The following is a 13,629-nucleotide window of genomic DNA, read 5'->3' as shown; positions in this document are numbered from 1 at the left end:
TAGAAATATATTCTCGTGGTTCAAAATTTAAAGGGATCTATAATGAAATGCCCTCACCCCCGACTTCCCTACTTGGAAGAATTCAATGTCATTGGGTTTTGATATAGCCTTTCAGGGACTGGAAGGGGATGGATATAAAAGCAAATCCACATTTCACACAGTCTTCTGAAACACTGGAATTTCTGACCCACTTCATGTCAGATATGATTAGATCTTCATTCTTTTTTACCTAACAATGAGGATGACACAGAGCTTCTGTTACTTCCTAGTAAAAGAAGTGTCAGTTCAGCCATTTCTCTTGTTATTTGTTTGTATCTGGATTACAAATACTCTCTGTGTCTTATGGGGTTTTTTGTTGTGGTTATTTTTGCAGAAATCTCAAACCAGTGTCTGTTTTGGGAGGGTCAGTTCAATTAAAACAAGGTAAACAAACTCTGCAAATTCATTTAGTTGAGCATCTGTAAGCTATTAAGTCATAAAATGCTGAAAGTGAACAAATAAGTGAGGGTCTCAATGTCAAGTCCTCTGTGTTGTGGGACTCCCAGCTTCCCTTAAGGTACTCTGACAGTACTACATAACTAGGTCCAAGACGTGCGATTACAATATAAGACTAACAGGTGACGTCAGAGGAGAGCTCACTTTCAGTGATAGCATCAGGGCCAATCTACACAGTAAATATTAGTAGAGATTAATTTTTAAGATTTTTAGATAAAAGGCATATATAAATGGTGGTTCTACCATTTCTTCTCACATTCTGAGGGCTTGTGGTACCTTGGGAGAGTGCTAATTTAGAGGATGGAAGGTCCACTCACTTGGGAAAGCCAAGGAGAAACCTATTTGCTCTGACCTTATCAACACATCAACATTGAGGCTTCACTGAGACCCTCATGCTGCACTGCCATTTTCAGCGCAGGACCTCTTCAAGTGCTCTGTGTGTGTGCGTGTGTCTGTGTGTGTGTGTGTGTGTGTGTGTGAGAGAGAGAGTGTGAGAGAGAATGTGTGTGTGAGAGGGAGCGAGGCAGCACGTGTGTGACGCCGGGGGGAGGGAGAGAGAGAGAGAAAGAGAGAGAGAGAGTGAGTGTGAGAGTGTGTGTGTGTGTGTGTGTGTGTGTGTGTGTGTGTGTGTTGGAGCGGGTTGAAGTGTTTGAGGTCTTCTCCCTCATTTCAGCCAGAACATCTACACTTATATCTGTTTCATATAGTGGGGGCTGAAGATGTCCTGCACAAAAGTCTTCAAACCACTGGATGAACTGCATTTCTGTTTCTGAATTGGCTCTTTCAGAACCAACGCTTGGTCCTGTAAGCACTTAATCAGATCCTGATGACATGCATGCAACTCACTTTTTATTTCCTGCTTTTATTTTTCCAGTGCCTAGAATTTTTTCACTTACTCAATTTTGGTCTTCTTTTGGTCTTCCTATACACATTTCAGAATAATGACTTTATTGCTTTTATAAAATGGTACATATTTACTACACAGAAAACTTTAACAGAAATGATGAAATCACTCCCAATTTACTGTCCAAAAATTACTAATATTAAGATGACATCAAATAAATGCTATTGCAGACAGCTTTCCATGTAAGAAAGGATTCTTTTGTAGTAACTGAAAATACCATGTCTATAAAACTGCTTAATGAAAATAGTTACATTAGATTTTATTTAAATTTAACATTAAAAAATCATGAAATTTAAGAGAAAATAAAACAATACCCCTTCAATCTACTTTTCTTCAAATTTAGAAGGATCGTCTCAGGATTTTTGATTTTGGACAGGGCAGGGTGAGGCATAGCTTAAGAGCCTGTTTCTTCCTTTGGTCACAACCAACTAAAATTCATGACAATATGCCACTTTCCCTCTTAGGTTATTAAATCTTTTCCTACTTTTTATTTAGTTCTTCGGTTACTGGGGGAAAAAAGAGACCAACGTCTGGTTTTAGAGAACTGGAAATCAGTTCTCTAAATTAGGGAAAGAGAGAGGAAAAGAGGGAACTAGTTTAGACAGACAATGAGAAATTTTAGAGTACTGAGTCTCAGAAATGGAAGAACACCCAAGAAGTATCTAGTAGGGAATGAAAAAATCTGGGCCTACAACAAAAGAGACAGCAGAGCACAAATAAAAATTTGTGAGGAGGTTCTGTGAGTCATAAGATGAAAATAAGACCACAGGAAAAAAGGCAATGGGTAAGGCCAATCCTTATAGTACCCAGATTTTAAAGGTAGGAGGTGATATGGTTTGGCTGCGACCCCACTCAAATCTCATTTTGAATTACAGGTCCCATCATCCCCACTTGTAGTGGGAAGGATGCAGTGGGAGGTAATTGAATCGGGGGGCAGGTTTGTCCTGTGCTGTTCTCCTGACAGTGAATAACTCTCATGAGATCTGATGCTTTTATAAAGAGGAGTTCCCCTGCACATGCCCTCTTGCCTGTTGTTATGTTAAGATGTGACTTTGCTCCTCCTTTGCCTTCCACCATGATTGTGAGGCCTCCCCAGCCATGTGGAACTGTGAGTCAATTAAACCTCTTTCCTTTATAAATTACCCAGTCTCAGGTATGTCTTTATTAGCAGCATGAGAACAGACTAATACAGGAGGTAAGCTAGAGAGTAAAGTACTAATATTTAAATATATGTGACTGTATTTCAGTATTTTGGTGCAAGTATATCTGTGATAAAGCACATTCTACTTTGGAAGAAAACATTTAGACACCTTAAGAAATCAATACTACTGAACAAAAACCTAAGCAATGTTATATTTAAATTGTAATAAGACAATCTTGCAGTTTAAGAATTATAAAGTGCAACACTTGATTTTGGGGAGGAGACTAAAAATATACACCTTTTATAATAAAGTGATTATTATTAGAGACATATAAAGGGGGATACTAAAATGAAAAAATATTATAATAAGTATTCACAATGCTGTAATTAGGCCTCCCTACCCCCACCCAAAACTTTAATATGTGGAAAAAATACCTTTGTGTCATGTGGCTCAGTTTCAGAACACTGCCTTTGTGCTGTTTCTATTCTGGAATCCAGGACATCTGGATTATCATCTGTAAATCAGTTTAGACAGAATCGCAAATGAACAAAAGCTAAATGAAAAATGAAATACATAGTTCTATTTTAAGACTGTTTGAGCCTTCTTTCTTAGGCCTGTGATACAGAGAAGCCAAAAGTTACTCTATATTTATAATATCATGTGATATGAGCACTGAACACTTGCCTTTTGCCCTGGCAAAGTAAAAATAAAACAAAATACAAAAATCCCCATATGGTCACATGACACCAATGAAGTAGTGGGTTCTGTGGGAAGGGCTTAGTGTATAGTTTCCAGAGATACTTTAACTTTCTAAATGAGTTACCACGTAAGAGGTATAGCATAGTAATTGAGACCATGGGCTTTGGAATCAGATTTATGTGGTGAAGATAAAATCGTCATGTTTCAGAACCTTAATCTCTTTATTTATAAGATGACAACAACATCTAACTTACAAGTTTATTGTAAAGATTAAATGGGAATGTGTATAATGTACCATAGATAGTACCTGAATACATCAGGAACTCATTAAATTGCTACCAAATAATATAAAATATAAATATTTCATTCTTCACTCTTCATTCTTTCTCATGTAGTCATTCAATAAGTATTGAACTTCTCCTTTATGTCAAGTATTAAAGGTCAGTGCACTGTTCAACATGATAGTCACTAACCACAAGTGGCTACTGAAATATAAAATAATTTAAAAACAATTAAAAATTCAGTCTTTTGTTTCCACTGACCACTCTCAAGTGCTCAACAGTGACATGTGGCTAGTAGCTTCTGTATTAGACAAAATGAATGTACAACACTTCTATTACTGTTGTTCTACTAGAGGGCACCATTACAGACCATGAGAAAATCAATAGTATGAAGCACAGAAGGGGTGTTAGAGGCACTTTGGGACTAAAGTGCTTCACTAGCTCTGTAGGGCATCTGCTTATGATACAAAATACAGACTGCAGTGGCACCTGGCTGGGCCCCGGGGTGTGGTTCCAGAGAGAGTCTATCTTTGAGATCCAGGGGTTGGGTCTTCTGCAGGAAACAATCTAGTTTCTAGACTGAGGTCCAGAAAGGACCCTGGAGGTATCAAGCCAGTCTAGAAACAAATTAGCCTCAAGACTTGTGAAGTAGACAGTTACTATCCTCAAAAATTCTCTCTGTTTTTGGCTCACTCTTTTGGATATAAAAATAATATGATTTTTCACAGATGTCTAAAACAGAAACATATATAAATACCCAGTTCATCTTCTGAAGAGAGATAATGCTTCTTTCTTTTTCTTTTAGGCATATGCCTTTCTTCCTCTTCAACCTGGAATTAAGAATGACTAGATCAAAGGCCATAGAATCTTGATTCAAATAAACTGAAATGGGGGCACACTGTATTAGTTTCTAACCTTGGGAATAAGTTGAGATACACATTTTAAAAAAATCTAGAACACTTGGCCGGGTGCGGTGGTTCACGCCTGTAATCCCAGCACTTTGGGAGGCCGAGGCGGGTGGATCACGAGGTCAGGAGATCAAGACCATCCTAGCCAACATGGTGAAAAACCATCTCTACTAAAAATAGAGAAAAAAATTAGCCAGGCATGGTGGTGGGTGCCTGTAGTCCCAGCTACTTGGAGGCTGAGGCAGGAGAATGGTGTGAACCCGGGAGGCGGAGCTTGCAGTGAGCAGCGTTCATGCCACTGCACTCCAGCCTGGGCGACAGAGCAAGACTCCATCTCAAAAAAAAAAAAAAAATCTAGAACACTTGATATTTAGATTTGGATTAGACTAATTTTGTAAGCTTTAGTCTTTTTTCTGGGTTTGAATGTAAATTCATACAAAACATGCTATTTCTAGCTACATACTGTATTTCAATAATTCTAAAACACATGTTTAAAAAATTATTTATCATTTCACCATCTCTGAAGTCAAGCTATATATATCTTACAACTGATGGCATGTCATAATTAGTAGTATTTTTCTGCTTAGTGGCTGATTAAACATGGACTTCTTATGGTTGATGAAAGGTGCATGAAAAACCATTCTGACTATACAACATGGGCACTTCCAGACAGTCCTGAGAACTGCTATTTGCCTAAACATTGAAAGGGCATATACAGGTAAAAGTGACATGTGGAACTCTCAGTATACCCATTAATATTTAATTTATACAAAGAAGTAAAGCCTTCCTAAAGCCCTTCTTTGTGCACAGTGAAAATATTATGTATAAAATATCAAACACTTGAGTTTATTAAAACGCACCTCTTTAGGATCTGCCTCAACACTGTGACTGCTTATGGCTTCTGCGTTGTCTTTTCTATCACTGGATATCTCTGAGTAATAAATACAAAAAAGAAAAAAAAATCTTAAATCTTTTTATATTCCAATACTTATTGTAGGTGTGTGTTAGGGGGCTGGGAGAAAACTGAGTGAGTAACTTTACTGAGTACCAGGACAAGGCATTGTGGTAGATAGTTCACAAATGATTTTTGATGGGATCCTCCACACAACTCCGTCAGTTAAGTTCTCTTTCTTCCTCCACTTGTAGATGTGAGGGAACGAGGTTCAAGGAGGTCAGTAACATGTCGGGGGTAACAACACTGGACTTTACACAGAAGACTTCAAGGCCCTTCCCCCCACTTTGTGTAGCAACACAGTATTAAGAAGCATCAATGAAAACAATGAATCACTGCATCATAATCATCAGGCTAACAAACATTCACCAGTCAAACAATACCAAATACAGGAGATGCTATAGAGTGACAAGTGGTACACTACTTGGGGTCAATTTAGCACATGCAGTAAAGTTGAAGAGGTGCCTATAACTGAGCAATTCCATACCCAGAAATATAAGTACACTACATATACACTGGGAAAGGTAGGAGAACATACACAGTAGCACTCTTTGTAATTGGGAAAAGCTTCAAAATACCTACATGTGCAAAATAATGTACAAATGAAGCAAAAAATACTAACTCCGGTATATTCGAAAGCAATGAAAATAATTAGAGTTAATACAAATCAACAGAACAAAATCTCAAACTGCTGAATGAGCAAATAAGGTGGGGAGGGTTTATGTAATGTGAGACCACATATTTATCTAACGAAGGCAACATATGTTACATGTTGTTTATGGACCTATATATAACTAATGCATAATAGTGGTTCCTTTTGGAGTGGGATTAAAGGGAAAGAGATTGGGATTGGGAAGGGGTAAATGGGGATTCCACCATAACTAATATTTTTTAAAAGGTATGTGAAGCAAATATACTAAATTGTAAGATAGGGCAAAACAAAGTTGGGGGCACATGGGTGTTTATTACCACTTTACTTTTGTTTGAAATATGGTATATGTTATAAAAATAACTATATAAGTAAATAAGCCTCTTTTCCCACTCTTACAATAGAAAATTAACAAAATTAGTAAGCATCAAGAAAATTCTATGTTCTGTTTGAGAAGGGAATTATCTGTCCAGAGTTGGCAGCCTACACAGGTTGTATGGCCACCAGACCTCACCCCTGGGAGAAGACCCACAAAAATGTGACATCCTTGATATGCCACCATCCTAAACTGTCTGTCAGAAGTTAACACATTTCACAGTTGGGTACTTGCAATCCACAGGGGACTATGTGTTTTGTATTCATGTTGGATTGAGTCAACTGTGAGATTAATGGCAAAGTTCTAGTAGCTATTTAAAGTGAGACATCACTTTTAAGCTCTATGGCTTGGAAGAAGTCACCTGGTCTAAGACTCGTTTTCCTCAACTACAGGAGTGAAGCTGTTAACTATCACTTTACTGAATTACTATGAATTAAATGAGAGAAAAATATGTAAAATAATTAACACAAGGCCTGGTATACAGACCACACTCAATAAATGGCAACTATAATTAATATTAAATCTATGGCTATGAAATTCATTAACTTACCTCCTTTGTGATAAGATTTGCTATGAATTTCTTCATTTGTTCTGAAGTCTGAATTTTCAACCTAAATATATAATATAAAAGATATTTATGGATAGTCTCACAAAAAATTTAAAGGCTAAAAGAGAGAGAGAGGAGAGAAGGTAATTTACATAACCTGGCTATTTGTACAAATGCCAAAAGGAATTGGGGTACATATTCTTTTTAATTTCACCCAGAAGCTCAGAAGCATGCAGCATCTTCTTTTTGAAAAGGTTTCAGTTTAACAAATTATTGTGCTTATTCTTCCTGTCCTTAAAGCAGCCAATGGCAAAAGAGTAAGAATAAATAAGAGAAATATCCTATAATATCCTAAGTCCTGGTCACAGGCTTTTGTACACATTTGGAAAGGACATTTATGCTCGACTGGGGAAAAGATAGCTGTTGGTGGACTCGGGGGACTGAGGTAGGATGGAGAACATGCCACCTGGCTCGGTAAGCTTCAACTCCATTTAAAGTCTTTTTAACTTTTAAAATTTATTTTATTAAAAAAAAATTATTTTTAGAGACAGGGTCTTGCTACGTTGCCCAGGTTGGACCCAAACTCCTGGGCTCAAGTGATCCTCCCACCTCAACTTCCTCAGTAGCTGGGACTACAGGCCATGCCACTGTGCCCAGTCAAAATATTTTTAACTCTTGGATGGCAAACTCGAACCACACCAAGTGGTGCTTTTCTCTTTCTTCTTATTCAGCATATGGTGTATGAATTTCTAGCTACAAAATAGGGTGGTTGATGAGGAAGTACTCTGATTCCACGGTTCACTGATAGTACCCCAATTCCTCTAGGGGCATTGGAAAGAATGCAGTTGTCTGCACATTTGGAAACATTTTATAAAATGTTCACTCCTGGTACAATACGAGGTTCCTTATAAATACATTAAGACAGAAAGCCCAAAAGAAGACTCTTTCAAGAATGAAAGGGATTATGAGAGCCACATCTGGGAAAAAAAATACAGACACATAGCAGTTACAGGTTAGTATGTTGAGAAAAGTTGTCTAAAAACATGAAGTGAAATTTAATTCTCAAACTAAAATCTATTTTGTCTATAGCACCAGGATGATTTAAGACATCAAAATCCAATTTTCAATCCTGTTATAATAATAAACAATAGAAAGTTCAGAGTTCTTCGTCAGTGAGTATAGGTGTACGTGGAAAAGAGCTAGTGAAAGATGCTGTCAGGATGCTGAACTCAAATGAAGAGTACATTACCAAATGCCTCCTGGCTCCTACAGAAGTATACACGTAACCCCTCCAGATGGCTCCTCCTCAATAGCTCTCCAAAAAATAAAAAAAAAAATCCAATAACCACAAAAATCAAAATCATTACAGTGACTTACATTTAGTGATTCATTCACCAACAAAGGCTCCTTCTGGAGTTCAGCTGTTCAAAAACAAAAATGAGATGTAAAGAAACTGAGTATTGTTTCTGAAATGTAGAGAAATAAATCTGAAGACTTTTAGGATGGGGAACCTATCCTATGTCACCAAGTGGCTTAGTTGCCTTCATAAATTATAACATTCTGACCACTTATTTCCCACAATCAATCCATGTTGTACTACCAGAAAATACTACCAGAAAAAGACAACAGAAATTAATGTTGACTGCATTTTTATAGTAATATAGCAGTGGTATATTAAATCGCTATGGTGATTTAACTATGTTGGTGATCTGAAGCTTAGAAAAAAAGTAAAAGATCTTAATGTAGCTGTTAAGCTGCAGTGTAACACTGGTTCATTTAAAATAATAGCGTCAAATGAAAAGTTAGATCCTATCCCCTCAAACAGCAATGGTCTGTTTATATTCTTTGGAAACATGAAGTACAAAGTCTACTGTTTCTACTCAACAATGACAGAACACACATTTTTCTTTTAAACAACTTCCTTTTACGTAAGTAGATCTCTTACTGAACTGTACCTAAACACAGTAAAGCTATCTGAAATATAGCTGTGGGAACAATGGACTTCAGAATCCAAAAATGTTAGCTTCTTGACAATTAACAAATGAGACGTTAATTATTTGTAGTATAAAACACCCATGCACATTTTAACTAATGTATCTGTCCAAGTTTTGAATAGATTAGTCATCTTCAGGGTTTTAACATGCCAGCATAAATGACTTACTAAGTCTTGGTGTGGTCTTCCAGGACTGGCTGACACTTCTTACAAGGCTTCGAGACCCTTTCAGATGGTTTTGTGTAAGAAGGTCCTCAACTGCTCCCACTCCCCAAACCTCCCCAGATAAGTCATGGGTGAGATTTATATGCACTATTCACTTAATCTGAATCACTCCACATCTACTGCCCTTCTCTTTGCCTTGTACACCTAATGCATACCTACTCATTACTCAATATTTAGCCCCAAATGAGTAACAAGTACTTATAAAAATTCAAAATGTATACAGGTTAAGCATCCCAAATTAAAAAATGAGAACTCTGAAATGCTCCAAAAATCTGAAATTCTTTGAGTGCCAACATGACTATCAAAGGAAAGGCTCGCTGGAACTTTCAGACTGAATTTTTAGATATGGGATGCTCAATGAGGTGTAACGCACATATTCCTAAATCCTAAGAAATTTGAAATTCTAAATACTTCTGATCCAAACCTTTTGGATTAGGGATACTCAACCTGCATATTCTTTGACCCTCCCTCCCCCAATCCAATTTTATGAAAATACCTGGTAAAACACATGTAGTGATATGCATTATGGAAGTTTGTTGCAGCCCTGTAACAGTAGAAACCCTGAGACCACTAAAATATCTAAAACTGGTATTAGGGACGATTATTTAGCTATTAAAACAAAGAAGTGGATCTGTATATGCTGATAAAGTAATGATGGGTGCCTGCAATATATGGTCGAGTGAAAAAAAATTGTAGAACAATATAATTTTATTGTACTGAAGGTGGTTACTCATAGGGAGTGGGAAACATTTTATGCATTTCTGTATATCTTACTTTCTATAATTAAAGGAGGGGGTGAAGGAAGAGACTGACTGAGCCAACACAAGTCTTCCCTGAGGTCTTACATCAGGGAAGCTGACTCCCACAGTCAAGTAAGTATCTTTATTATAGTACCTTATTTGCAGGTTGATTTCAGTGAATGACTTATTTCCATCTGTCATTTCCATGTTGATTTCCCTAGTACTCACAGGTAGCAGACTTGATGTTTGTCAGGGAAATAATTTAAAGAGCCAATCCAACTACAGTAGACATTACAGTTGCCCTCCTGGCACCTTTCCCAAGAGCCCAAACTGTGGTCTGGAATACCAAGTGGATCCAGGAACACAGCACCTGACTTAAGTCAACTAGTAAGCTACATTCCTCTGGTCACAGTAATTAGCTTACAACCAAAATCACCCTGACTGTTTATTCCACTTGACTTGCATGGACATTTTAACATTGTGGAAAAAAATGGAGGACCGGCTTAAATTTGGTCACATACTCTATAGTTCCTAGTACTTAAAAAAAATATTGTGGGAATCAGAAGAAAATACGCAATCATGTTTGCAATACAAATTAGAAATAATTCCTCACTGTCACAGTTCTTCTCATTTCCATTTCCTTAAGCCAGTATGGTCCAGCCTCTATGGGGAATTCCTGAGGCTTTCCGTCAAGGAATTCACAAGGGCCAAACTAACATTATTTGTTTTACAGACTCATGAGTGCTCAATGGAATTTTCCACAGGCCAAGATGTACCCATAATTATTTGAAAAGGCTACTAAAACCCAACCATTGGCTGGGTGCGGTGGCTCACGCCTGTAATCCCAGCACTTTGGGAGGCCAAGGCGGGCGGATCACAAGGTCAGGAGATCGAGACCCATCCTGGCCAATATGGTGAAACCCCGTCTCTGCTAAAAATACAAAAATTAGCTGGGCATGGTGGTGTGTGCCTGCAATCCCAGCTACTCAGGAGGCTGAGGCAAGAGAATAGCTTGAACCAGAGAGTCGGAGGTTGCAGTGAGCCGAGATTGCGCCACTGTACTCCAACCTGGCAACAGAGTGAGACTCCGTCTCAAACAAAACAAAACAAAAAACAAAACAAAACTAAACTAAAACAAAACAAAATAAAAACAAAAACCCAACCATCTATCTGTAATGTTGGATTTTCTTCATTTACTTTAACCAAAACAATAAATAGCAACAGGACTGAATGTGAAAACAGATATGAGAAACTGCTGTTTTTTATTAAGCCAGACTTAAAGGGATTTGCAAAAATGCAAAACAAGGTCACTTTTATCACTTAATTGTGTTGTTTTGGAAAATCTAGCTATTTTTCATGAAAATAGAGTTGTTAACTTATAGTGAGTTAATTATATTGAATTAATAGTGACTTAATATTTACTTTTCTCAATTTTAATTTCTTATTTGGCAAATGTCAACAGGTATAAGCCATATAACAAAATCTCTTTGGGGTTGTCGCTAATTTTTCAGTAAGTTTTGGTCCTTGAGACCAAAACATTTAAGAGCTCCTGCCTTTATCCTTTCTGATACTGAGGCTCTCCCTTAAAATCTGTAGTCCACAATGAAGAATGTTGCACAGAGAGACTGAGAAGAGGTTATATAAGCTGAGAGTAGTTTCTGTGCAGCCACTGGGGCAAAAGCCTGAGCAAGAGACAAGAGCAAATGGTGTAAAGTGGGTCCTTAGGCTCAGACTAGCCTTTTGGAAGTGAGCTGCAATAGCGTCTGGAGACAGGCAGGGGTATGGAGAAACACTGCTGGGATAGAGCAAGTGTTTGCTCCAAAACAACTTTCGTTTTGCATTATTATTTGGAGGTAATCAGATTTAAACAATTACCCTACGTAATGGTGACTGACATTTCATGAGGAAAAGTGTATGTTAAAAATAAGATAGTAAAGAATTCTCCCTAATCTATTTTAAAAAGTGAGAGGCAAATTAATATAGACTGTATGTTATTATGCATCAAGTATTGATTTTTAGAAAGGTAAAACCGCATGCAAGGCAAAAACAAAAACGATGTCGACAACCACTCTAAGAAGCTCACCTATCCCACTTGGCTTTCCCCCACACAGACTTTCTGGTGGTGCCAGAATTTCACGATTTTTCTCTTCCTCTGAAGGCACATAAGCCTAAAAAATCCAAAGCACCGTAAAAATAAGTTAACCGGGGTTTTTACAAGAAGACTAACCTCAAGTGAATTAAACAAAAAACCCTAGCATCCTGAAACAATATAAAAGTCTACTTTTAAGAGTACACAAAACTTAAAAATAAATACATCAAACTTTAAAAACCAAGCAAGTAAAAAATCAATTTAATTTTGTATTTCATCCATCAATGGGTCTTCTATTGCTTTAAAGGTAAAACCCCCAACTCAGCACACCACACAAGACTCTTCCTGATGGGCTCCCACTGCCTTCCAGGCTTAAGTCTCACCACAGCTCACCGTGAACCACTGCAGTGCCTGAGACACACCACGTGCCCTCCTGTCTCTGAGTCTAGAACACAACATTCTCTTTGCTTGGAAGGCTCTTTCTTTCTCTTCTGGGAAATTTCCACTCTACTTTCAAAATTCTATTTCAGTGTCCTCCTTGCAAGCCCTCCTGTCTACCTGCCCCTTGCTCCTATTGGGCAAGTTGTGTTTCCTCTGTGGTGTTCATAACCCCCATGTTCACTGCCGTCTTGTCACATATACTTGGATGGTGCCTTGAGATCAGGCTAGAAAGAGGATATGGAGACTAAATTGTGTAAGCACCAAAGCCATGCTTTAAAAAAAAAAAAAAAAAAAAAAAAAAAAAAAAAAAGCAGATTTTATTCTAAGCATGATGGGAAGCCACCACAAATTTTAAGCAGAGCTATGACAGGGCCTAAGTTATGTTTCTAAAGACTACCTGCAGTGTGAATCACACTGGAGGAGGGCTGGAGCAAAATAAGCCTAATGGAGAGGCTACTGAAGTAGTGGCTTAGCCTAAGGTGGTGACTGTAGAAACAGAAATAGATGGACTCATGTTATATTCTGGAAATGGAACCTGTAAGAAATGGCGATAAATAAAATGTGGGATGACGGAGAAACTTATGGTGACTCTTGTGTTTCTGGCTTGAGTAAATGGAACTGATGATGGCACTATTTACTAAGATTACTGAGGTTCTTAACTTTCTCCCCCACAGGATATGACAATAGCACCACTAAGTGTCATAAGTACAATGAGAACAGGAGCTATATATCACATAAGTATAAATATGTGTATATGTGATGATAATCACTTACAGTTCAGCACAGCTGAATTATAAGCCATACCTCCATTTTCAAGTTGGCTTTCAGTTCCAATCCTCCCAAAACATTCAATGGAGACTCTTCATTGCCTAATAAAATTCAAGCCATTTAGTACAATTTAAGAATTTGCTTGCAAAATACATCTGGGGTCAAAAGTAATGGAATGTGGTTATCTGACATGCCGTGCCACCTTCCTTTTCTGGTTTATTTTGCTGTCAGTAGAAAATGACCAAAAGGAGTATGTTGTATAAAAAGAATCTGGATGAAAGGCAGGGATTACGTGCTCATTTTGGGTGAGTGAAATTCTTGTTTGCACAGTAAGATAACTGCCCAGAAAGAATGACAAAAGTATTATCTGTGGAGACATCTTCATTTCCAAGTATTTTTCTGCAGCGATCTCCATCAAGT

The 13,629-nt window shown here is 37.6% G+C and overlaps 1 protein-coding gene across 5 annotated transcripts in view; it reads right to left on the bottom strand.

Annotated features, from left to right (window-relative positions):
• Positions 1–13,629, bottom strand: part of LOC105487928 (biorientation of chromosomes in cell division 1 like 1) — a 59,506-nt gene that overhangs the window by 15,460 nt on the left and 30,417 nt on the right. For all 5 annotated transcript variants that reach the window (XM_011751591.3, XM_011751592.3, XM_071093851.1 and 2 more), the window contains exons 11-17: positions 13,246–13,310; positions 11,995–12,079; positions 8,331–8,374; positions 6,957–7,017; positions 5,290–5,360; positions 4,279–4,351; positions 2,976–3,055 (exon numbers count right to left, since the gene is read on the bottom strand). In XM_011751591.3, the coding sequence (XP_011749893.2) occupies positions 2,976–3,055; positions 4,279–4,351; positions 5,290–5,360; positions 6,957–7,017; positions 8,331–8,374; positions 11,995–12,079; positions 13,246–13,310 (479 nt within the window). The remainder of the gene's footprint in view (positions 1–2,975; positions 3,056–4,278; positions 4,352–5,289; positions 5,361–6,956; positions 7,018–8,330; positions 8,375–11,994; positions 12,080–13,245; positions 13,311–13,629) is intronic.

This window comes from Macaca nemestrina, chromosome 3, assembly GCF_043159975.1.
Source record: "Macaca nemestrina isolate mMacNem1 chromosome 3, mMacNem.hap1, whole genome shotgun sequence".
In the NCBI taxonomy this organism is placed as follows: Eukaryota; Metazoa; Chordata; class Mammalia; order Primates; family Cercopithecidae; genus Macaca; species Macaca nemestrina.
Note: the sequence above shows the minus strand (reverse complement) of the source record. Positions and strands in the feature narration are given on the sequence as shown.